General features: G+C 32.9%; 1 protein-coding gene across 4 annotated transcripts; it reads left to right on the top strand.

Moving 5' to 3' along the window:
- Window positions 1-11,628: 11,628 nt before the first annotated feature.
- LOC133188296 (uncharacterized) lies at window positions 11,629-25,912 on the top strand. Of its 4 annotated transcripts, none has more exons than XM_061323669.1 (8): window positions 11,629-11,964; window positions 13,129-14,166; window positions 19,500-19,672; window positions 20,019-20,093; window positions 22,170-22,253; window positions 23,158-23,286; window positions 23,416-23,662; window positions 24,489-25,912. In XM_061323669.1, exons 2-8 carry the CDS (start codon window positions 13,245-13,247, stop codon window positions 24,911-24,913), a joined length of 2,055 nt encoding a protein of 684 aa, XP_061179653.1. In that variant the 5' UTR covers window positions 11,629-11,964; window positions 13,129-13,244; the 3' UTR covers window positions 24,914-25,912. The 4 variants fall into 4 exon arrangements, with proteins under 4 accessions (XP_061179653.1, XP_061179678.1, XP_061179669.1 ...); XM_061323685.1 differs by lacking the exon at window positions 11,629-11,964 and adding an exon at window positions 12,214-12,402; XM_061323677.1 differs by lacking the exon at window positions 11,629-11,964 and adding an exon at window positions 12,463-12,776.
- The last annotated feature ends 122 nt before the right edge of the window (window positions 25,913-26,034 follow it).

The following is a 26,034-nucleotide window of genomic DNA, read 5'->3' as shown; positions in this document are numbered from 1 at the left end:
ACAGTAAATGTTAATTTTACCAGAACTCAACGAGTACACCCAAATATCTCATTTGGGAACACAATGAATAGTATTTCTCAGAATCAAAGTCACTGTCATCTAGGGCTGACATTACAGTCTAATGGGGGGTGGTCCGAACATATTACAACAATTTATGAGAAAGCTTGCTTACGACTAAATATATTGCGTACACTTAAATATAAATTGAAAAGGGACTTGCTAATCAAAATATATCTTTCATTTGTTCGACCAGTTGTAGAATATGGGGATGTGGTATGGGATAATTGCACTGAAGAACAATCCAAATTACTGGAAAGTGTTCAGGTGGAAGCTGCAAGAATAATTACAGGTATTAGGTGCAATACATCCAAAACTAACCTATATTATGAGTTGGGATGGGAAACCTTAAGTTCAAGGAGGGAAAAGCATAAGCTCACACTGATGTATAAAATCCTTAATAACCTTACCCCTGATTACATGTATAATATGCTCGAGGGATGTATGCCAATTCAGCATAATTACAATTTACGCAATCAAAACTCATATCGTATCCCAATCACTCGAACAGTGTCTTACTATAATAGTTTTGTACCATCCGCAATATCCTTATGGAATAATTTACCTGATGATTGTAGAACTTCCCCTACATTGCAAAATTTCAAAAAAAGATTAACCTACACCAATCCCATCCAGAAAAATAAAGTTAAGTTGTACAATTATGGGAATAGAATTGAAAATATACTACATTGCCAGTTGAGAAATAAATGTAGTAACCTCAATGCTGATCTTTTTAAAGACCACCTCAATGATTCACCAAAATGTACAAATTGTGGATACCAAATTGAAGATTCATTACATTTTTTCATGTATTGCCCACAGTATGTTCTTCAAAGACAGATGCTGATTAAATATATGAATGAGAATGACATACCAATTAATATAGATAATATACTATATGGTGCTGATTCCTTATGTTTAGAAGACAACTTTTCATTTTTTGATCATATACATACCTTTATAAGAAACTCAAAGAGGTTTTCACTGAAATCTTAGTTTATCATGATATGCTAGGAAGAATAATATCTTATTTTAGGCATGTTAAGGAAGTTTTTCCACTCTGAGTCAACTTTATTATGTTTTTTTTATGGTCTTTCTCTGTCTCTATTTACTCTCTCTCTCTTTCACCCTCTGTGGATTCACTTTATACATGTACCAATTAATGGTTTATTTTATATACTGCTTTTCAATGTTAAATGTACTTTATTATGTTTTTTTTTCTCTCTATTTTACTCTCTTTTTCTCTGGATTCACCTTATATATGTACCAATTAATGATCTATTTTACATACTGTTTTCAATGTTAAATGTACCAATAATTGTTATATGTACCTTGACCTATGGAGAGAACGATTATAGGCATTATGCCTGCTGTTCAATCCATTTCATTTGTAATGAATAAAATATATTTTAAACTAGACAGAACATAAAGTTAATTTCCTGAGGAAAAAACACGTTTATGATATTTTATTGCATTTTATTTTACCCGCTCCTTGGAAATGAAGTTCAAGTAACGTTATGTCTCTGGCCTAGCTGATTACATTTATTTTCCTTCGTCACTTTTCTAGTTTTAGCATTTTCCTACATTTTAAATCAAAGTTATTTGTTTATGTATTAAATTTTTACCCTATGGTGCATAATAACTTATCTTAATACTTTGGGGTAAAAAAAAATATTGCAGAAACAAGTGCCCGTGTCTTGAATAACAATATGTTCATACATTCCATCTTTATTTCCTCTTTTCAGAGATTTTACAAGAGGCAAAATTTACATGTTATATCATGCTATGTTAGGAACATCAAAATGTAAGTGACATTTAAAAAAAAGGAAAAAGAAAAGATATATACACACATTATTGTCACCTACTTATTTACAAAATAGGTAATACATGAGGGAAAAATTATGTTTGAGTGGAGACCCTGCTGAAAAAGGGAGAGGCTGTGTTAATTCTACATAAAAATGATCATCAAATTTGTTCACTACGCAATCAAAAAGGAGTTTCTGATATACTCTTTGGCAGAACACCACGACGCAGCATGTTGGAAGGGATCGCTATAATATATTTTATCAAAGAGAGCACACGTTTGTTGGGATAATTGAGGTGTTACAGTCCATAATTTCGCAAAAAAAATGTTATCAGTCTGGTCTCATCAAAAGAAAAGATGAATTTATGTACATGTATTCTTACTGGAGTTATGCTATACGATGTAAATCTTTAAACATTACGAAGTCTCTGTCCGTTTCGGTTCTGTTTGTCCAGGATAAGTTTTGATTACAGAAAAACTACCAAAGTAGTACTTGAGGTATATGAAGTATGCAAAAGACTGTTAATATATATGTTACACATGTTCGCAACTGGCGACAAATCTAGTATTAACGAAATCTTTGACAAAAGCTAATCAAACTTCTGTCCTTTGTGACACCTCAAAAATTATTTGATCGAACATCGTGTTTCCATTCGAACACTTCTACTATACGTATGAACGAAATGGAAGAATCTATAACCGACCCGGCCAAAGACAAAACCATCAGTGTTTTGACCTCTGACCAACAAACACTCCAGTCTCAGCACGACCAACTTTCTCAAGATTATGAACAATTAAAAGCCGAATCATCATCAAAATTCTTTTATTAAAGAAAACATGACACGAATCAGTGAAGCTTAAGTAAGCCCTCTATCAGTCTATGGCAAACCGCTTGTCATGTTGTAAATTTTGAATTTACCGGTTGGCAGTAAACAAAAAAAAATTACAACATTGCAACTCAATTGGCCAAAAGAGCTCCTTTTAAGGATGGATTCTTGTCTGGTTTCTGACTAGATGAAATATTCAAAGTACATTTGTATATATACGTCTTATATATTTAGATGTAAGGGATTTAAAAGATCATATTTTTCTGTCCTCAACATAATTGTACAACTTTAAATAAAAATGGTAAACTGAGTTTGAAATCTAGCAGGGACTATATTTTTGGCGGAACGAATGAATTTTATGAAAATATCTCCTTTTCTGCTTCTCATCTCAAAATTACTATAGAACAATGAATTTAGTTAAAATTTTTAAACAATCAAAGACTTAAAGAAAACAAAAGTAAGTAAAATTAATAATAATGGACTGAAGTTTTAAAATATATCAAATAAATATGATTTCCCAAACAAACTACAATTTTGTTAACTTTTAAAAGCTTCCAATCTAAGTAAAGATTTGAGCAAAAAATCCGTAAAAAGTGATTTTTCTCTTAGTAAACGGTAAAAAAATTTTGTTTTTGTATCAATTTGTATCTTTAGATGTCTACTTTACCATATGTGAAAATAAGAAAAAAATATATATACGAAGCATATAAAGAAACTAAATATATCCTAAAAATCTAAGAAAAATAGAAGAAATTCGGATTAGCCAATATCTATTTTAGTTAAATTATTTATGTCAATTTGGTAGTATCATCTGATAGACCCTATATGGCAATATCTGGTAATATGGTAATATCTTTTTATGCAAAAAGAAAAACATTTAATCTTTTGAAATAGAAGTAGGCATCGCATGATTGGCAACAGTATTTTTTATTCTTACGGTCAAGGAAAAAGATAATGAACTTGACCTGACCTTGCTTTTAAAATAAAATGGTCAAATTTAATCTAATTGATACCATCACTTAAAGACGATGTCTTCTTGAATCTATGAAAATTTCATTAATTTTTAAATACTAGAGAAATATGAGAAGAATCCCTCCTTAAGTATAGCTTTCATTTTGGCGGAATATATTTTTTAAATGGGTATAAAAAAAATGTGGGGTTTACCTGTGAAAACCATAGAGATAGAGTCAGTTATAAAATACTATTTAATTGTTAATAATATTCTTAAAAGATAAGCACTGTTGATGAAATACGTAATGAAAGTTTTAATTAAGAGTCGTTTATAATTGTAAAAGTTCCTTATGGTTTAACTCATCGCCAGTAACCAACGAGTGATTCACATCGATTCTCTCCATCATCAAGTTTGAGGAAGCTTGTGGACTCAAAACTGTGGTAAACTTTGCTCTCATTCATACTTACGATGAGACCGATGTGTCTTCATTTGTGACAAATTAATTTATGTGCTTTATATTGTGTGTTACATGGCCGTAGGAACCGGGGGGGGGGGTGCCCCCCAATAATTTTGCCGATATATAGAAGACTATAGAAAACATAGCTACTATATGCTCCTCAATAATGATGTCTGATGACTTTTTTTTTGGTCAAGGAATTTGGCACTTAATAGTGCCCCCCCCCCCAACTGAAAATGTATTGTGCCCCCTAAAAGTGAAATTGCTTCCTACGGGCCTGTGTTAATTTATTTCTTACAAAATAATTCGCCAAAATGAAATATCAAAATTTGCTCAAATGAAATAATTTTACGCTCAAATGAAAGGCGTAACGTCGAAAAATCCGCCCAAATGAAATGCATCCATGCAGCTAAAATACCCATGAAAATGAGTTCTATGTCTTGCTTTATTTGTTGGTTACTGACATTGGTAGTGAGAGAAATTTTTACAAAATTTGTAAAAAGGACATTAAAACACTGGATAAACCTGAAACCTTGTGTTTAGTTACTTTGTTGTGAGACCCCACCCCCATCCCCAAGACAGGGCTTCTTTAATCCACAATTTGCCAAAATTATATTTGTTCTAAAATCTTTCCAAAGTTACAACTTTTCATATATTAGAGTCCTGGTGTAAAGGATATCTGAACCAAAATACAATGCACCTCTAAAATGATACTAAAAATGACAAAAATGGGTAACTATATGATCTGCTTTATTTATTGGTTAGAACCGTCAACAGTGAAAAGGACTTTTTAAAATTGACACTCAGGACTTTCAAAACAATGCTCAAAACGGGATAATGCGCACTCTCTGACTCATTTTTCCCCAGCTATCTTTCAAATCTTCTAGACCTCCGCCTTCTGTTTCTTTCGTGGTGATCACTTTTTTTAATTTTATATAGACACCCCCGCGCCTTTAAGGGAAAAAAATCCTGGATACGCCCCTGAAGTCCTGTACAATGACAAAACTTGAATAAAGATTCCATCTGGTCGTGTATTTTCTAAATTTGTTGAAATTATTGCCAGCGGTCATTTGGTCACTATAAATCTGTATCATATTAGTAGTGTTTTATGTTATATATAATATAGTTCCTGTTGGATATGGTGTTTGGCAAGGGTATTCTAAGATCCTGCAGAAAATTTAACCTGTGTTGATAGACATCGTGACCTTTTGTTTGTCCGCCATAGGGATATACTCATACTCTTTTGTTTTATTCATTTTACCTTGAAACACTTTTGTTGAAGTTAACATCCGAAGTAATTCCAACTCTTCTTATCATTATGGCTATACCCATTTAAGGTGATTTTAGTTCTACATCTAGAAATCCAACTTATACTCAAAGTTCACTTTCTAAGGATGAAATTCTTCAAAATCACATGTCAGTCTTTAATACTTTTAACATTCCAGTCAACGAAGGTGAGTTCGATTTATCCTACCTATTCTCGATTCCTAAACTTCATAAAAATCCTTACAAAGATACATTGTCGGGTTCAGCGAGTTCTCTACCAATCCCATATCTTTACTTCTCACAAATATATTAACTGCTGTAAAGGAGAAACTTCATACGTACTGTGCTACAGCATATTCTAGAAGTAGTGTAAAAGGAATTTTTTGAAAATTTAAGGACAGATGATACAAACAAACTTTTATCAAAAATCTTGAAAATAACAACTTTAGTCATGTTTAAATAAATAAAATGAATAAGTTTAACCGCATAGATTTCAATTTTTCACTCAAAGTATCACAATAATGGAATTTAAAATGACAAAATTAAAGTTGTATGGATTAATATGGATGGCTACAGAAAGGTGGAATTTTAAACAACATAGAAAGTTTACAATTTCTTAATATTTTAGAAATATATTATTTGTAACATTTAAAAACAGAATAGGTCATTTTTTGTTTGTATCATCTGTCCTTAAAATCACATTTTTTTTCAAAAGTTAGCAACATCACGTATAACTTTTCTACACTTTATATATGTGCAACCATTCCTCACGATGAATTGAAAAAACTAGACTTGTTTATATCATAGACAACTGCTTCTTCAATAAAGATGGTCTCGGAAATTTTTGTATCTTGCGATTGATCATTAACAAAATCACTTTGTTCAAAATCACTCTGATTCTACACACAAGTACTCTGAAGTTGATATTAAAGGGATGCTGGAGTTCTTCATTGACAACATCTCTGTAGGCTTTGGAGACCATGTCTTTCAACAAACTGTTGGAATACCGATGGACACTAATTTGTGCTACTTTAACAGCTGACCTGTTTTTATATTCCTATGAAGTAGAATTTATTTTAAGAACACTTTTACAAGAGAAGAAGAAAACACATGTCGTGGCCATCAACTCGACATTCAGATATATTGACGACGTTTTATCAATTAACAATAGTTACTTCCTTTCATATGTCGACTTGATATATCCCGGTGAACTCGAAATAAAAGACGCCACGCAGTCTGCCACATCTTTTAAGTTTCATATTTGGATGTTTTACTGACTATAAACGCTAAGGGCCAACTAACAGCTAAACTGTGTGACAAACGAGATGACCAGCTTTTTCCATCTTATAACCTTCCTTAGTTATGTAGTAATGTTCCGCTATCACCTGTATATGGTGTTTATGCCTCCCAGCTTATTCTGGTGTTTATGCCTCCCAGCTTATTCTGAGTACGATCAATTTTTAAACCGAGGCAGGCTACTGACGATTAGCTGATGTTACAGGGATTACTAAAACCTCGTTTAAAGTCAACATTTCGTAAATTCTTTGGTCGTTATAATGACCTTGTTAGCAAGTATAACCTATCATTGCGTCGTATTTTGACTGACATGTTTCATACCAATTGTTAGGTCTTTGCTTTTATACTAAATTTGACTACGGAATATTCCGTCTATTTGATCAATACATAGGGTTCACGGCGCGTGTGACGTAGATTTTATTTTATTTTATAAAAATGTCTAAGGGCAGATCATTCTTACTGCATCGAAATACTACAGAATTAGAACTCTTTAGTGTGTAGAGTATAGAGGACCTTAATGCCTTCGATATTTCCCTCTTCACCCATGATTCAAATGCTATTATGTCTATTAATTTATTAAAAGTGCCAGAACAGAAATCCTGCGCTTTTGTATAAACTCTTATATTCACTAGAATTTTCTATTGAGAAAAACTTCTTTACTGTTCGTGACTTAAGATTCACCAACTCACCCTTCCTTAATTTGACTCAGTTCCTTTTTCAAAACTTCCGTTTTGTCTTCTCGGTAATTAAGCTCACGGTTGCAATTGTTACATAATATTATTGATTCCTATGAATTTGAAATCGTTAACTTCCTTAGGAATCCTTGAGGGTCACTTGCCCATCCCTTGTTCGTTAAAATGTGAACAACAATTGTATTGTTTATTACCAAGAACCATACAGTTCATAGGTATACAGTATATACATATAAATCAATTTGTACAAAAATATATAATCATCTCATCATGACTTGTACATTAGAAAAAGAAGGAGCATAGTAAATACCAGTATACAATATTGTATGTACCACCTTACAATAAATTTCTTGTTTTTATGTACGTTTTGTTTTTGTTTGTTTGTTTTAAATGTTGGAACAGAGTTCCATCGGTAATTAGAGGGATAACTGTTTATCATTGTCCACACTCTCACAATCGTACATATCTCTTCAACAGTAATGAAAACCCTAGCTTTCCCGTGCTTTTAAATCCGGATATCCGATCCTCAGCCAGGAAGGATAACTCTTTAATTTATTATTTTATTAAAAAAAGTCTTAAAATGAAGCTTGAAATTGAGATCTTTTTGTGCAACAATTTTCATTTTATGCACCTCAATATGATTCAAGGTTCTTTGAAGTCTTAGAAACAGTCTTGTAAAAAGATAAAAGAAAAAAAAATGAATTCATTTTTAGAGAAATGGAATTTCTTTTAGTCTAGCACTAGATACTAATGCTTATTAGCATGATATGAAATTAGATGTGATATGTGATGTCTAGCAATGATAGCACAAGCTTTTTACATTATATGTATTTTATAATAATTGAAGTAAAGAAAAGGACTAAAATACTGTATAAGCATAAAAAAGATGCAATTTTCTCAAAATGCCTGTATACCTATAATTTTCTATCCTTAATTATATTTGTTGATCAATTTTCAATTTGAAAATGCATAGCTGGTGTTTTTATTCACATTTCCTGATAATATATTTGAGATTTGATAATTTTCCCTGTATAATATGATTAACAATAATTATGAACTTTGCAGAAATACAATGGGTAAATCCACGTTACTATGTGAAATCAGACACATTTCTGTGAGCATTTTCCATTAATTAAAAGCTGATTTTCAGAACCTGCAGGATCGGACTACCTTAACAAAGACAAGCAGAACATCTTTTGGCGTAAAGTTGCAGAGATTCTTGGGACTTGTCAACTTGTCATTTCGCTGTTTCAAATTTTCTGGGCTATTGTTGTCATTTCGCTGTTTCAAATTTTCTGGGCTATTGTTCCTGTTTCTGGTGGTAATGTTTGTTTGTTTGATTGTTGTTATTTGTTTGTTTGTTTTTGTTTCTTGTTGTTTGTGGTGGTGGTGTTTTGTTTTTGGTTGATTTATATTCTGGGGTAATACATACACGTAAATAGAAAAAATAACCTGTCATTTGTCTATATACGTAATATTATTTTAAACATTGTTGATAAATTTGCAGCTTGTTATTCAAGGATTTTACCATGATTCAAAAGAAATTTGTTCAAAATATATAAATTAGTTCTGTTTCCTTTCAAAGTGACAAGAAAAAAAGTAGTTCGAAAGGGGATAACAAATATATGAGCACATAAATTAAAAATGAAACTGAAAAACCATGAACATTTAAATTTCTTATGTCCATTTGGAAATCTTGGGTAGAATCTTATTGTCTTGAACAATCCATAACCTTCAACAGAGTACATTTAGATCTACATTACCGAAATTCTCCCTTTTCCTTTTTTTGTTACATATTGGTCTAGATGGAATAGTTTACAAAATATTGCATGGGTTCTAGTATGTAATAATTCCCACCTGAGTTGTATATTTGATGTCTTTGAAAGGACACATGCTTCAATTTACCTAGAGAAATAGATGAACAATGTACTATATTTAAGAAATAAACAACGTTATTCAGTGAACATGGCGTTATGAATGGCAATTGCTCTGCTGGCATATTCCACGATGCGCGCTAACATGTTGCGTCTATAGTCCTATGAACGCAACTGATGAGTGCAGGTTCATAGTGAGAGAAAACAGAGAGAATGCAAATATAAGGGTATCTTGATAGATTGGAGGCCTCGATATTACATGAATATCTTTTCAAGTATAAAATGCATATATACATACATAAGGGTCTACCGTGTTCTGTGAATGGATATGATTTTTATCCTATTTATTTTTATCGTAGCGTGCTTGCTATCAGCCTTTGGCGAGGGCATACAAACATATCATGATTTGGATAAAAATCTTATTGAACCACAAAACACGAGACTCTTTTTATTGCATGTTTTTACTTGGTTTTACAACGCATTGGTTTTTACATTTTCTTTCCTATTTATTTATCCCAATAGGTGTCTATAAAAAGTCATCCATAACCTATTTTTATGATAAATTTGAATTTATGGTTCCCTTTCAGCATCTCAGATTCTATCTTTATACTTATGGTTTTGTTGATTGTGACAAATCAAGTTTTGTATAAGAATACTTATATAATCTCTGCTGTTGTTGATAAGTGCAGACGCCCTCCTTTGAAAGCCATCATAGAACATGTTCATTTTCTTTGATGGAAAAGGACATTTTTTTTTTATTTTACTTTAACAATTTTAATACTTGCAAAATCTTGTCACCATTTCAACTGTCCAAAAAAGTCTACATGGCTTATTTTGTTGCGAGTTGCATGCGTTGGAGTTCACTTCGTCAAGACATGTTTTCCATGTTTTTGACTAGAAAAATACTAGTGTCTTTTACTAATTTCCAATCTAAATTTGTAAATGATTTCATGACAATTTTAAATTGTCATGTAATCATTTACAACTTTAGATTGGAAATAAGTAAAAGACACGAGTATGCAATGATTTTTTAAAATGCTTCATTTATGCTGTAATAACAAATTTTAGGGTAAAAGGAGATCAGAAAAAAAATCTTTTTACATATATTTATTTGCCTGTGTATATATGAAAATATGGGTTAGAAAAAGGTGTGATTTTATATTCCTAACGATAATGTGGGTGAAGAAAAAAGCAATGTTGGGCTAGTGTCCTTCCTGATATACTTTATTTTGACAAATAAAATATACAACATGCCTATCTTAAGATATATAGTAATGTTGTATATTTTATTTGTCAAAATAAAGTATATCAGGAAGGACACTAGCCAGATGCTGGGTCTTGTATGAGGGATATATTGGAAGTCTTATAATATATAACCATCATTGTTGACAAATGACCAGAACATGTATTCAATATATTGATATCTTCATATTCTACTTCTCTGCGAATAAGAATTTTGAAATTCGATTATACTGTATTTTGACTCTGATTTACGATACGCATTTATAATATAATTCATAATTATAAGACATTTCAAATTCTGTAAATCATCTTTATTTATTTATTTATTTATTTATTTATTTATTTATTTATTTACATGTGTATTTATTTAAATGACATGCTGTTTCCTGCATTATATTATCTGTTAGATTAAGTGAGTAAAAAACCCTTAATAGTGTTATCCTTTTTATTATTATTTATTGATTTATTTCGACGTAATTAAGATTTGGTTAAAGAGTGAAAACTGGATTGCACATGTCTCATTGACAATTATTTTAAAACTTGGACTATTGAGTACATAAAGTAGCATATATATATTACAGCATAATTTAATTCACCACAACAAAACTAACTAGCAACTTTGAGCTGAGAAATCGGAATCGACCTTGACGCCGGTGAACGTTACAAGGAAATAACCTCGAAGTCCTCAAATTCACGATAAGATGGTTGACCTTTCTGGTCTGTCAAAAAAATGGGTTTCTTAAAATGGCCACTTAAAAGACTTTACTAACAAACTACAAAATTAAATTATTAAAACTTTAATTACTTCTTTTATATGTATTCTTTATAATTAGATGCCGCTGATAACAGTTGGTTCCTACACATAAGGACACCGACTCTATACTCGTCAGTCCTGTACTTTCAGTACACGTCCATGGTCTGACTATATCTTACTAAATCTATCGGAAATATTAAATTGATAGACAGAAATAATTGAAGAAAGCAACTATGCTTTCTGTTACTAGCAAGCACCTGATGCTGGAACCACGTCCATTCAACATCATTGGAAGTCAGAGCCTAGAATGGCAAGTGGAATTCAGTTGTAAGACATTACATATGTTCCTAGTGCCTCCTAGAAAATTTAATAAAATACCTCTATTCAAATAAATCAACAGGTACAAAAACGGGTACCATTAAGCGCGTGTTTTTGTTGTCGTCTGCGGGAACTCGAAGCTGGTAGGCCTGTTTCTGTCGATCGGTCTTTGGACACTTCACGCGCCAGGCGACGCTGACAGACGACAGTTTCCCAGGACTAATGGCTTCACTTTACCTAAGTCATTTTCGTACTTATAATAACCAGTTTTCTTCAATTCATGGCATTGTATGCACGACATTTCTACGAGGGATTGGTGAGAGAGAATAAGGACTTTATCGGCTGTTCCTATCGCTAAGACCGGACCAAGCAGACGTTATCTCGAGAGGCCCACTGCCTTATCTCCGGACTACCATACAGTACAGGTAAATGGCTTCCTTTACGATATTTGCCGACCACAATCCTGAGTTGTGCAGGAAAACAAAGTTATGGGGTACTCTAAAATTATGATGTGTCAATTTTGTTATTTCAAGAAACAACATGCAAATCGATGTTACTCTTTAAACAGTACAATGTCTAAAGGTTTTGGTTTCCCGAACACTATTACAATCATCAAAACTATATTCATGTCCGAATTTCTGTTTGCTCCTATAGCCAATCTACCCTCTCATACACTCTTCGATGAACAGAGTGGGACCAAAATGCTCAAAGAAGAGCGCCATAAAGTTGTTACAAAGAGTGAAAGTAAAATTTCCGCAGGTCAAAGGTTGGGATCAGAAATACAGCACGTTGTAATTTTTACAAGGGTTTTGGTATCTCGTTATAGGGTTGGTAAGGACCAGGCCGCTATCAGGACTTTTTCTGTAGGTTTGTTATCTGAGACTAGGGTAATGAAATATTCCTGATTTATCGCATTTTACAGCTAACATGTCATTATGTCGGCAGTAACGTTGGTCGCTATCAAACCCTTCTCCCTTCGCTACTATCGGTGATAAAAATTTTTATCATTATGGTTTTGTTGATTTCTATCTACCATCGAGATTCACTCAGACCCTGGCCACTGTAACGCTCACTTCAAGATAGTTTTATTTTTTAAACCCTCTTCTGGATTTTGGAATCACGCCATCAGAGAAAGGGTGGTTTCCAATTGTGCCTCACTTTCCAAAAAATAACTTTTAATCTATCAAACATCAAAAAATAATCTGTTAAAAATGGAATTAATTAAAATTACTGCAAGGTAAGTTTTTACTGCACCTTTTTCAGGATTTCTTTTCTTAAATAGTAAATTCGGATTTTTTTTCTTGGATATTTTTGGCATGTTAAGCCCCGTTTTTGACAGAGGACTAGCTGGTATACTAACTCAAGGTAAGAAGCTTTGAATGACAGCCCAATAGTTATGGCGGCAACGCGGTAGCGCTCGCTGTTCGGTCCAGAATTTAAAGGTCAATTTACAAATCTTGCTACTGTTTGGTGTTCTTCGTTTAGTTACATTCACGCTTTTTAATGAACAAGACTGAGTGGAGGAACTCCTGGAACCAGATACTTAAGATGGTTTGAACCTGGTTTATATTTTTTTTATTTCTCAACAGGTGTAAATTATCTCAGGTGAAAGAAGTGAGCGAGGTGGTCGGCGCATGGTGTTGTATCAATACGCTTGGAAAATCTAATCCGTCGTCACTCAATGACAATTTTTGGACAGTAGAAAATGTCGGAGGTGGAAACCCAGTGGCAGTCAGAAACCAATGGTATTCATACTTATCATTTACCCTCCCCATCCCGGGAAAGTAATGACTCAAAAGAAGGGTCCAGAAGTCCAGGACAATCTTGTGAGAATACCGGTTCAGAGTCCATAGCAGAGCTTGTCACGTCCGAGATCAGGATCATTAATGGAGAAACTCCCCCTGAAATCTTAGAAAGCCCTGAGTCGGCTGCAGAGACGGCCAAAGCCGTGGAGAGCATCAGCGGAGACGTGTGTGAGGAAGGTCAAGACCAACCCACACCTCCACCCCCAGAGCTAGAGGTCCGACCTGGGGCAGAGGAACCTGTTACCTATACAGAAATACACACCCTCCAGCCGGCGGCTGTGGTGACAGATTTACAGCCCGTCACGCTTGACCCCGCTGGGCACCTGTTACCAAAAGAGGACGTGGACGCCTTCTTCAGACACATGGAACCTATGGGCACATCGGTGACAGTGACCAATTACACAACCCTGACAAATGCACCCATGTCACTGGCTCACTCTGTGTATCAGACTCTCAACGGCCCTTCTCTGGTCACAAACGCAGGCAGCATGCCCCATGCAACAGTTCTATCCGACGGCCAGTCTTATCTACACTCTATGACCCATCTATACCCCCCTTCATCCCGCTCCCCCGGGCAGTACGGAATAACTACATCAGAAACTGGAGCCTACTTAAACCCCCAGGAATACTCTGGAAGTCCAGGGAATGGAAAATTTTCCCCTTATGACAGTGTGAATTCTGGAGGACTTAGGAGTGACAATATGTCAGGGATTTCCTCCCTACTGAGGCAAGGTCAGCTTCCCCCGTATTCAGACTTTTTGTCCCAAGATTTGGCGGGATTTAACCCCTATCATGGGCTGACCCAAGAAACGAGATTACAAGGTAAAATTTTTTATTAATTTTCACGACCTCTTTGGTAAATACTTTTTGCTACATGAAAATTCAAAATTACTGAGAAGTTTTCCAGAATTATATTCATTATAGACGTTTTTGTTTAATTTTAAAAATGGCTTTAATTGCTCCATTATTTAATTTGAACAATGTATGAATTTGAAACTTACTAATCTATAAATATATTTCTGAGTTATTAATTTTTCATAAAAAAATTGCTTAACTGAAAGGAAATCAAAATGATTGGCGTATGGGATAGAAATTTAAAAAAAATTACTGCTAAGAATTGAATTTAGTATTTTCTTGCATGCATCAAATTTTATTTATTTATTGTTCATTTTTCTCCTGGTCTTCTATTTATTATTATTTTTTTTTAATATTAAATTATTGTTGTTAAATTAGTACATCAAATTTACTTTCTTGAAATAAAAATTATAATTAATTTAGAATAGTTATTTTATTTCTTTTCTGATAATTATTTCACCGTATGTATGTAAATATATGTCTTTTCGGTGGATATAAAGCCATACGCATTTCAAAATAATATTACTGTTATTTAGCCGACATTATATATTATCCATTGTTGTTTAATTTGTTTTAATAACATTATCAACCGTATTATCTAACCCGACGAAATAGAAGCCATTCTTGTCTACAACAAAGAAGATGCCAATTTTTATTTTTATTTTTTCATTCGTGGATGCTTTTTTCGAAAATAATGAGATGCCACTTTTCTCCATAGTCGCTTTCTCGAATAGAAAAATGTTTAAAATTTAAATCAAAAATTTTTTTTGAACAAAAAATCATGCAATGCACTACAAAATTCTTGTGAGTGTCAAATATACGGATACTCTTCCACACATCAAAACAATACATAGACATACTGACAGATGACATGAAACGGGTATACTGTTGTCAAAACGGCTGATGAAGTCTGTCACTTGAAATATATACCTTTATTCTTGACCACTTGTCATGACAATTTACAACAGAGTTGACGATACACATAATTTCCAGTTAGTTGTTGAAAATGTTTTATTCATTTATTATTGAGCGACCATATTGTTTTTTTTTTCTTTTTTTGTTTTTGCTTGTTTGTTTGTACGTGGTTTTTTTGGGGTTGTTTTTTTTTCAGTTTTTTCCTTCTGTTTTTTTTGTTTTTGTTTGTTTTGGTTTTGTTTTGTTTTTTTTTCTGAAATTTTGACTGACACACACATATATATATATATATATATATATATTTAATTTCGTTTATTAAATTAGTTTAGTTGGTTAAATTAGTTTGTGATAACTAAAATTATTTATATCGCAATATATAAGAAATATTCAATATAGTAATACAAAAAGGAGCAAAAAGGAACATTATATTAGATAAAAACTGAACGAAATTATTCTTTTACATTTTTGATGAACTGGTTATAGTTTCGTTCTTGTTTTATTTTTGAGTCACAAGGTTTTCGAAAATGTAGCCATTGGTATATTTGCCTAAGTCGGGTTTCATTGTTTGTCTGCAAACAGAAGGTGACATACCCGCCTATAAATGTTTTAGTTTATGGGGATGAGAGGATCTCGGTCTGGTGTACCCTAAAACTCACACTGCAATAAATCTGTCGCCCCTGCAAAATGTTCCAGCTTGTTGAAAGCAGTATAATCAATTTATTAGTAGTTTGTTGGTTATTAATTGTACCAAGACCCATTGACTCTGATAGGTCGTAAAATGATAAAAATGTTACAACTTAAAGTATGAAGTTAGAACATGATTTATGCAAAGTTGTGATATACTATTATATTTCCATGAAGTTTAGACGATTATAAACAATACTTTTTTCCTCAGTTTCATACATGAAATATTGTTTAAATCAACGGGTTCAGAATACACAGATTTTTTTCTATGAGAATCTAAATATACTCAGTCGTGTTTTACATAGAAACCACGCTATTTCACAGTCAGAAACCATTTCTTCAGAGACATTTATGTTTTCCGCCCTGTTTTGAACCTTAATTCTTGTGTGGAAGTAGCGATTCAGTGTTAGTTTATGCCTGTCTATCTAGGTTACCGTTCTGACTACATAGGAATGCTTCAAAACAAAATTCTAAGCGTACTCCATTTATTGATTAAATTAAAAACTTCACTTTAGCTATTTTTTCTTCCTTTTTAAAAACACAGATATTAAAATAAATTACGCAGTTAATAAATATTTAGAAAGTATACATGTATATTAATAGATAAAGTTTAATGTACTCTGTTTTGGTTAAATTAATTTAATAAAATCTCAAATCTCTGAAATAAACATTGCACATTTCGATTATAACAACAGTAGCTGCAACAGTATCTTGCCCAGCTTTGTAATCTGAAAGACAAACAAACGAGCATTTTGATCCCGACCCTGTTTATCATGTAAGACTAGCAGAGACAGAAAGCTTGTGGACTTTCAAAGTCTAAAGGACGAGTCTGTTTGCTCTCATGATCCAAGTTCTTCAAGTTCAAGTACTGTTGAAAGTTGACTCTGTCATGTGATACCCGCGATCTCCTTATCTACAATAGGTATTTCATTGTATATACTTAAACAAAGATAAAAATAAAGATTTAAAATTAATTCACGAAATTATTCATAAACCATGCAAAATATTTTCCGGTTTACATACATTTATTTTAAATTGAAATGAGACTGGAATCCATATAATTGTTATTTCCAAAGGTTTCTGTTTTTAGAGCGAAAACTCTAAATCATGGCGAGATTAAGACAGGAAAATTTAGATTGAATTTAGTGTTTGAACGTTTTGCTTTGATTTTTAATGTTATAAATTTCCTGCTTAATTTTGGTCCCTAGTTCACTCAACTTCCTACTGCACAGAGGCATTCCTAAATTAATGTTGATGGTCCTGGACGAATTTAAAACTCCTGTGTGTCATATGCATATGAAAAAAACCCATTGGCAAAAATTTATTCTTATTTCAACATTTCACTATTAAAATCGAATCGCCACCCTCATATAATTTTTATCGCTATACGTTTTTCTTTTAAAATTAATTTTTAATTTGTAGAGTCGACAAAACTTTTATGAATATTTTTCTTGCAAACTGGACGAAATTATTATTTTTAAACTTGGAAAAAAAAAACAGTTGTACCTGTCAATTATTTCACATTAAAACAATAATCTTAATTTGTTCATAAAATTACTTACAGACAACAATACATTCACTCATTAAATTTATTCTTAATTCTATAAAATATTCTGTATAAGATACACGTACATACAAATGCCAGGAAAAAGTGCTTCATGTATATTTGATATCTGATAATGATTAAATCTGATAATTTATTTACCGGTATATAGTGTTAACTTGAACAAATAATGATGTCTTTTCTGTATGAAAAGAAATATTTTCACATATTTTCACATTTAGTAAGTTATACGAAAACATTCATACGCAAGCAACTACATGTACACATAAGTGTCATTGATAAGACAAGTTGAGTACAATAAACATTATTACACACTCCGTGTACCCAGTTCTGACACGCTGCCCCGTGATCCTTATGTTGGTGGATTCGGATGGGGACAAAGATTAAATTATGACGATATTTACGACCAAAATAACTTCTCAGATAAGATAACATAATTCACATAACAAAGGAAAATTTCCTTCTGATCTTTAATCTAAAACTCCAAATTAGAAATGAAAAATTGTTTTCAAGAAAAATTGGAGTTAGGCAAGGATGTACATTTTCTCCCTTATTGTCTATGATTTTCCTTAAATGGTAAACAATAACACATACTGTGTGGACATTGAGATTAAATCCTATCTGTACACTCAACATACAAAAATCATAGTACACAGATACTGTCATAGGATTCTCAATTCGAGTGTAATATATCGTTTTAATGAATAAGGGTTTTCCCTGTATATATCAAATATTAAGAATTTTGCCGTGATGATATGGTGAACCTAGAATGTTGCATGTATATAGAATACGTGTTTATGTTGAAAGTTTCGAGGTACTGGGAATAAACCAAGAAATCATTTTTAGACACCAGCAAATATTCGATATATTTTCTACCCTCATGCTCCTTATATCCTTTTATTAATCAATTGTTAAATTTACGATCTCTCATAAAATACTTTCTTTCTCAAAGCAATATCTGAATTCTATGACAAGCTTAAAAGCTTGTTTGAAAAATACAATTTCGTGACTAGGATATTGAGTCACCTGTGTAGACGAGGGGTCTGAACACCAAACAGTGCCAGCTATTGATTTCGGATTTATAAAACACTCACATATTAATGAAACTTCTACATTTTCTAGCGCGGAAATCAATTGATCGTATAAATGTAAACTCCCTGCTTATCAGAACTAGGCTTGCTAACCACATGCGTTCCCCGGCAGACGACGCAACACGAGGTCATTGTCAGAATGGCGGGAACTTGTCACGATCACGACTCTGAAAAAAATCGAAAAATTCTTCAAAAGTTCTCATTAAAATTTCAAGGAAAAGTGGCATGTTTGTTAAATAAATGGGTGGGACAACAAAATGTCGGACTAAATAGAGTTCTTGTCTAGAAAACAGCGTTTTCAAAGAATTTTTACTTAACCCTTTTGCAATTCAAATAATAAAAAATATTATTTGTTCATTGATAAGTAAACGTTATTTGAAACTTAAAATTTGTAATTATTATTATTACTTTCTGAAAAGAAAATTAAAAAAAAAAGATATATCAAAAAAAAAAAAAAAAAAAAAAAAAAAAAAAAAAGAAAACTAAAGCAAATTATATCGATGAAGAAAAACTTCTTTACATGATGTTGTGTCGAATTTGACTCATATATGCATTTCATTCGATGGATCAAAAAATTACATCATCACGGACTTAAAATTCATGCACCTGTGAGAGATCACCCCAGGGCCTAATATAGATGGATTAGTTTCAATGTGTAGGTTCCTTTCCCCGTGAAATATTCTGATTAGGAAAACACCTCTCGCGAAGATCACTCAATCCCGCGGACATCTCGAAAGATAAGACACCGTGATTACATTGAGTGCAGGAATGAGGCAATGGTTTATGTCAAATCAACATTCTATTATATACCATTCATTCTGATACAAATTTCTGTATGAAAGCCTTAAAAATCTTGTTTTAATCATACAGAAGATTATTTTAAGATTTTGTTGGGATTAAAGATATGAACATCATCATCGAAATATACGTCTTCCTGGGTGACCCTTGGTAGAGAAATTTGTTCTGTTTTCGATCAAAAAGTACATGCTTGAATATTTACAGGAATTTGCATGAGAAATTAAAAATTATTATGTTCCTTTTAACAGAAGAACAAGACTACTTCAATAATGAGTGTCGGGAGTGTGTCAACTGTGGCGCCATTTCTACTCCATTATGGCGAAGAGACGGGACTGGACATTATTTGTGCAACGCTTGCGGACTGCTTCACAAGATGAATCCGGGACAGACAAGAACACCAGTCAAACAACCCAACCGCGAGGTCAGTCATCCATGAACCTGAATTACTAAATAATCAGTCTTAATTCAGGAAATCGAGACTCTCATTTCATTGCCCTGCAAATATGACTTTTCAAATATCCCAGACATCCAACCTATTTGGGAATGTTTAGTAAATATACTCAGTATGTTTAAACAAGGCATTATCCGAACATTGCAGCGTTTTTATTAGGAGTTAATTCTTGTGTCAATAACAGCTCATCATAAAATCATAAACGCCTGGTTTTTGTACACTTGAACCAAAAGGTGCTCTTAGTTTGGTGTTGGGATGTGCATGGTGTCTCAGTCCTGGTGTAATTCCTTATTTTCTGGCCTTTTTTTAATCTCAGATTTTAACTCAAATTCTAAATGACGAACAACCGCCAATTTGGGCCTTGACTGCACTCACGGAACCCGCTCTTTCAGTAAGTAACTGTCTGTCTGTTCGTGGTGGGAGCTCGCTCTGTCAGTAAGTAACTGCATGTCTGTTTGTCCGTGGTGGGAGCTCGCTCTGACTGTCAGTAAGTAACTATCTGTTTGTCCGTGGTGGGAGCTCGTTCTGTCAATAAGTAACTGTCTGTTTGTCCATGGAAGGGATAATTGTTTCCGATAAACATTACTGTCTTGTTACCAAAAACTGGATTTCTTTGTGTAGTGAAAAGGGTGTCTAGGTGCATGTTTTAACGACGTGAGTAGGGTTATCTTCATATCATGGCATTGTATGAAATAAAGTTAATTGATTGGATAACAATTAACAACTCCACAATCATTTGTTTTGAGTCTGTGTCTGTGTCAAATTGTTACTTGAAAATTCCATTTGTTTTTTCTAGAAATTTGAAAGAAAAAAAATCATACTAGCTATGTGGTACATGACTACATGTACAGTGTATTTGATTTTTATTGCATGGAAAAAAAATGTGTGCAATGAATGATTCTTACTGAGCTTGAATAAAATTTTAACTAAATCTATTTGGATATCGATTCTTATAACAAAATACAAATTTAACCGTTCCATAGTGTCTTCGCTTCTCAGACAGGAACAACAACTCTTAAAATCATTACATGTATTAAACTGAATAGGTCTCAAAATGACGCTTGAAATTAATTTTTTTTTCAAGCAACAATTTTCATTCCATCCATCTTTATAATGAATCGAGGTTCTTTGAAGTCTTAGAAACGGTCTTGTAAAATGTAGATATATTTATTTGTACCCCCCCCCCCTATAAAAGTACTTTTTTTTCTTACATCTTAGAGAAATTGGATTTCCTTTATCTTGCCTTAGATACTCTATCAGTGTTTATCAGCATGAAATGAAATTGGACATGATCTGTGATACCTTGCAATGATATCACATGCTTTTTTTCACACCATGTTTTCACAACCTGGGTATTGAAGTTAATAGAAAGACTAAAATACAATGCATTTTTTCCAAACACCTGGATACTTATATTTTTTTTATCCTAAAAAAATACTTGCTGACAATTTTTCAACCAGAAAATGCATATAATTCGTGCATTTATTCACGTTTCCTAATAAAAAATATAATTAAGATATTTTTTAATTTCCCCATTACAATATAATAAACTATATTGCTGAAGTTTGAAGAAATAAATTGGTATATTCACATTATTTCGTGAATTCAGTGATATTTTTGTAAATATTTTCAAATATTTACTTATAAATGTATCTGCTGATTCAGATATTAAGCAAATAAATAAATACATAATACAATAATTTTTTCCATCGTAAGTACATTGCATGTAACAACAATTAAATAAAGCCGCAATAACCAGGGACCTATATATATATTAGTATATAGGTCCCTGCAATAACTAAACTTAATTAATATGAACAATCTACATACTAGTTGAGGAAGATATTGGCAATAAATAGAACATGACATGCTAAGCCTATATCATTCGTCTAAATCATCATGTCGTAATAATGCAAAGCCAAAAAGTCAAATAACGAACTCCTGTTATTGTAATGTACATTATATAAAAATAAACTGAGTCGCAGTGTTGAGTTCTGAAAATTCATGTCATGCGTAAAAATTCTTTTGAACCAATATCTGTTCTTTCTATCAGTTGATGAATCAAAGACTAAAAAAGATCTGCTGCCATTCATTTCATTGAGGAAATACATGCTTACACAGGGATCGTTATTTAATGATGAAACATCTGGTGTAAACTTTATTTGTAATCCCCGCCTTCTAAATACCCCGCAAGGCGCCCCAGGTTATTAAAGAGATGCAAGTCCACATGGAGGGTATTAAATTTCAGTTCAACCCTAAAGTTTACCATCGAGTGCTGCCTCTCGACATTTTCTTCGGAGGGGAAGGAGAACTTCTAAACTTTTCTTAAACCCCTCAGTGTAGCGAACATTTTGAGTTTGTTTTTGAGGGTCGCAGTGTTCTGAGTTGAGTTCCGAGTTGGTTTTTCGCGGGGATGGAGGTGGACGAATTTCTCTTTTATACTCAGTTCATGTTGTTTCCTCCGCAGGAGTCCCCCATCTCCGAGGAGGAGAAGGCACCAACGCCCATCAAAAGGATAGAAGACAACAAGTTTGACAAGCTCAGCGGAATCGTGAGTACATTTTACACAATTTTACAGTTTTTTTTATATGTATATATGAAAAAAATACATATATATTATATAACCAATTAGCCTTTTTTAATATTAAAAATATCGTAAAAATTACAAGTGAGGGATTTAAACATGGAGATGTTTTAGTAGAGAAAAAGTTCACTACACACAAAATTTCTGATCAGAGGAGGGAAAATTCGGGGGAGTTTCAAAATTTGTTGTGAGAAACGTGCTACTGCATACAACAACGTGAATTGCTAATGAAAAATAGTGTTTTAACGCATAATTGATTGGCAAACAGGACATTTAAATCACAAGATCTGTTGGTTTTGCTGAAAGTGTGAAATTTTGTAGTAATAAAATTTCCGGCTGTATTTCATAAGAGTTGCTCTTTGAAATAACACCAAAAAACCCCCCTCTTATCTCCCCGACATGTCAATCAGAGTGAAATATAAAGTATGACTTCTGCATGTACACATCCAGAGAAGAAACACACCCAACTATTAGAGTTTCAGAATAAATACAACTTTGTTTTCATTCCTGGTTTGTTTCTAAATATCTTTCTACGATGAAGGTCCCTGTGGGATTTTGTAATCATTGGTTGCTAAGAAATACACGCGCATTTTGATGAAGATCTTAACTGGTGCTCACATGTTCATGCTAACCCAGCAGGGTATCTGAAATAGATCTATTTATTTCTGAGTCACAGGCTTCAGGTCCGACTTTAATGACATAACATCTAGATTGGAAAGTAGCCCTGTTTGAAATCAAGGTTTAAGAGGAACATTTTAATGAACAGGGATAAAATCCAGAGATTTCGTTGATGAAATGTTAAAATTGAAGAAGCAAAAAAAAAAAAAAAAAAAAAAATCAATAAAGTTTGAATAATTATTCTTTGATACAGAACAACAACAGAAGCAGGATGGGTTTATCCTGTGCTAATTGCAATACTTCGACCACAACCTTATGGCGACGCAATGGCGAGGGAGAACCCGTGTGTAACGCATGCGGCCTGTATTACAAACTGCATCAGGTACTCTTACAACTAAAAATTATTCCACAACGACACGATATGCTGATCTGTTGAAAATGTAAAAAAATTTTAAAAGAATTTGAAAGCTTCTCTTTTTTGCAATTTAAAAAGTATCTTTTTTCGTAACAGGTGAATAGGCCATTATCTATGAAGAAAGACGGAATCCAAACACGCAAGAGAAAGCCTAAGACTCCCGGAAAATCAAAGTCCCCTTCAAAGGATTCCCTTCATAACAATCAACCAGAGCCCTCCCTGGCTCCGCCCATTTACACCCCGCCCCAGGTGACTTCCTCCTATCACCTTCCCCAGCAGCCGTCCCAGGGGCTCCTGGATTTGTCCGTGGCGCGTTCAGATCCCAGCGATAACCATTCGACAGGTGCGCTCTACATTTCATTCCCATCACTTTTGAAATTTGTAGATATTTATCGCAAGGTGATGATTCTAAACCGGTATTTCTTACAGCATCAGTGTTTGTGACGTAAAACGCAGACTAGAAACCATGGATTGTTTAGTGTGAATTTCATTTTCATAGCAGAAATGACAGATGGTTCCAGAAACTAAACACATAATACATGTTATCTTTATAGAATAATTAATAACAACTTTCTTAAGCAGTATAAGAAATTACTCTTTCACACATCTTTATATTTCAAAGAACATCATGGAGGAAATATACACATTACATATCAAAGATTGGAGTTATAAATTCTATTCTAAACTAAAAAATATAAATATTTTCATTTTTATACAACAATTTGTCTACTGCAATAGAATACGGATCCATTTTTGGCACCTAAAAGCATTAGAAAATATCAAGTGCGATTATATAACACATAAAAGATAACATTTTATCAAAATACTCAGGAATGTAGCTTTGATATGTTTTCACAAGTTGTAAACGGTCGTCAGCTTTGTGAATGAAGCTGATATTTTTATAGAAATTCCGATGTTATTTTTAGGCTTTTCAGCAAAGTACGGAACACTTGTAAATGCTATATTTAAATACTGAGGTTCACATTTTCAATATGCAATAAAAGTATTATATTTACTTTCTCTCTTTTTTAAAAATGATATTGAAATTCAATACAATACTCAATACCTTTATATTTAATATGAATTCATACACTATATATGCACAATTTTAAAATGTATCCTTGTGTATAATATTATTGAATTAACAGTAGAAATTATCATACATATAGGTTTAGACATGAAGCCAAGTGCGTCCAATTTCAACTTATATCAGACCCACAGTTCCGTGTTGGCAGCTCTAAGCTCTCCTCCTCCTGCCCTGCTACAGGTTGGAGGACACTCACATGGGATTCTTCCCTCCATCAATCACGTAACATCTCACATGCAGCAGCAAAATGACGTCCTACGAATGAACTATGATAGTGACCTAATGCTGAAACAGGAACCACACATTTTTGAACCCTCGCCCCCTAAAGCCGTGCCTGTCGCTGTTAACCCTGACGAAATCAAACAAGAGGAGCTAGAGCCGAGGTCAAACGGAATTTCCTCACACAGCGACATCGTTCAATTAAAGGCGGCTTCTGTAATTGCTGAAGATTCCGAAAGCGACTTCAGTAATCGGAATGTCTGTCCACCAACAGTAAGCGCCAAATAGTTAATGGTTTGATACATATCTAGTATTTCCATGGACGTTACAGAAAAGAAATCCAATGCTCGAATTAAGCATAATTATGACGTAAAACCACATCTCCAAACAGGCTGGACATTATACATATATTGTACTCAAGACTGTTTTAAAAACATCAATTAATCGATGGAAGTTGAACAAACTTCACAGTATGTTAATGCGTTGGAATGTTAAAGGGAGAGAAATGTATGACGAGAATATTTTTATAAAGGGTATATTAAAATGTCATAATATTGATATCAAAAAGTATGCATTTGCATACTTGAATTTATGTTATGTGTAGTTTAGGATTTTTCTATTCGTATAAATTTCATGTATGTCATTTCTATGAAAAAAAGATTTTATTAATTTTGATCAGGATAAAATAAGTTAATTCTTAATACGGAAATGGAAAAAAAACAATAAACTCGTTTTCAAAGAAGGCATCTATTGTATTACATAGAGATGTTGCACGTCTTTTTTGAATTTTAAGATTGAATTTTACTTAATCTTACATGTAATTTAAAAAGTATTAAAAGATTTTGAGTTTATTTAACATGTCTCACCTGTAGGGTAATTTTATACACTGTGTAAATAATTTACATTGTATATATATATATATATATATATCATGTAGCTGTGAGTAGACGAGGTGAATCTTGCCAGAGAATCCAGTGTTTTCATTTTAGTGTTGGATTGCACATTAAATGTCTTGTTGATAAAATGTATATTTTATGTAAGAAAAAAAAAACATTCCTAGGAAATGGTTATAAAATTGTTGACGAAAATTGCTTTTCTTGCCAGTAAATAATAAAACAAGGCAAATGTAAAGAGTAGGAATCGTTGGACCAATCAGATTTATCCATGCACTGATGTTAGTTTTTTTCTTGAATGATAGATTGTTTAAAGTGCCTCTGATTACCCAGACAATCGGCTATTTTCTTGCCAATTATGTATATTTCTTGATTAAAAAACATTCCAGTAAGAGTTTGGTGTTGTTTCACTCATATTCTTGATCTTCAACCCCGAAATATCCTTCACATTTTTTGAAATTCTAATCCAGGTCTTATTTTTTTTCCCTCCGAAACCTGCAAACTTTTTCTCTGTGC

This window comes from Saccostrea echinata, unplaced genomic scaffold, assembly GCF_033153115.1.
Source record: "Saccostrea echinata isolate AGI-Se365-2 ecotype Australia unplaced genomic scaffold, CSIRO_AGI_Sech_v1 ptg000001l, whole genome shotgun sequence".
Lineage (NCBI taxonomy): Eukaryota > Metazoa > Mollusca > Bivalvia > Ostreida > Ostreidae > Saccostrea > Saccostrea echinata.
This window is presented reverse-complemented; position numbering and strand designations above follow the sequence as displayed.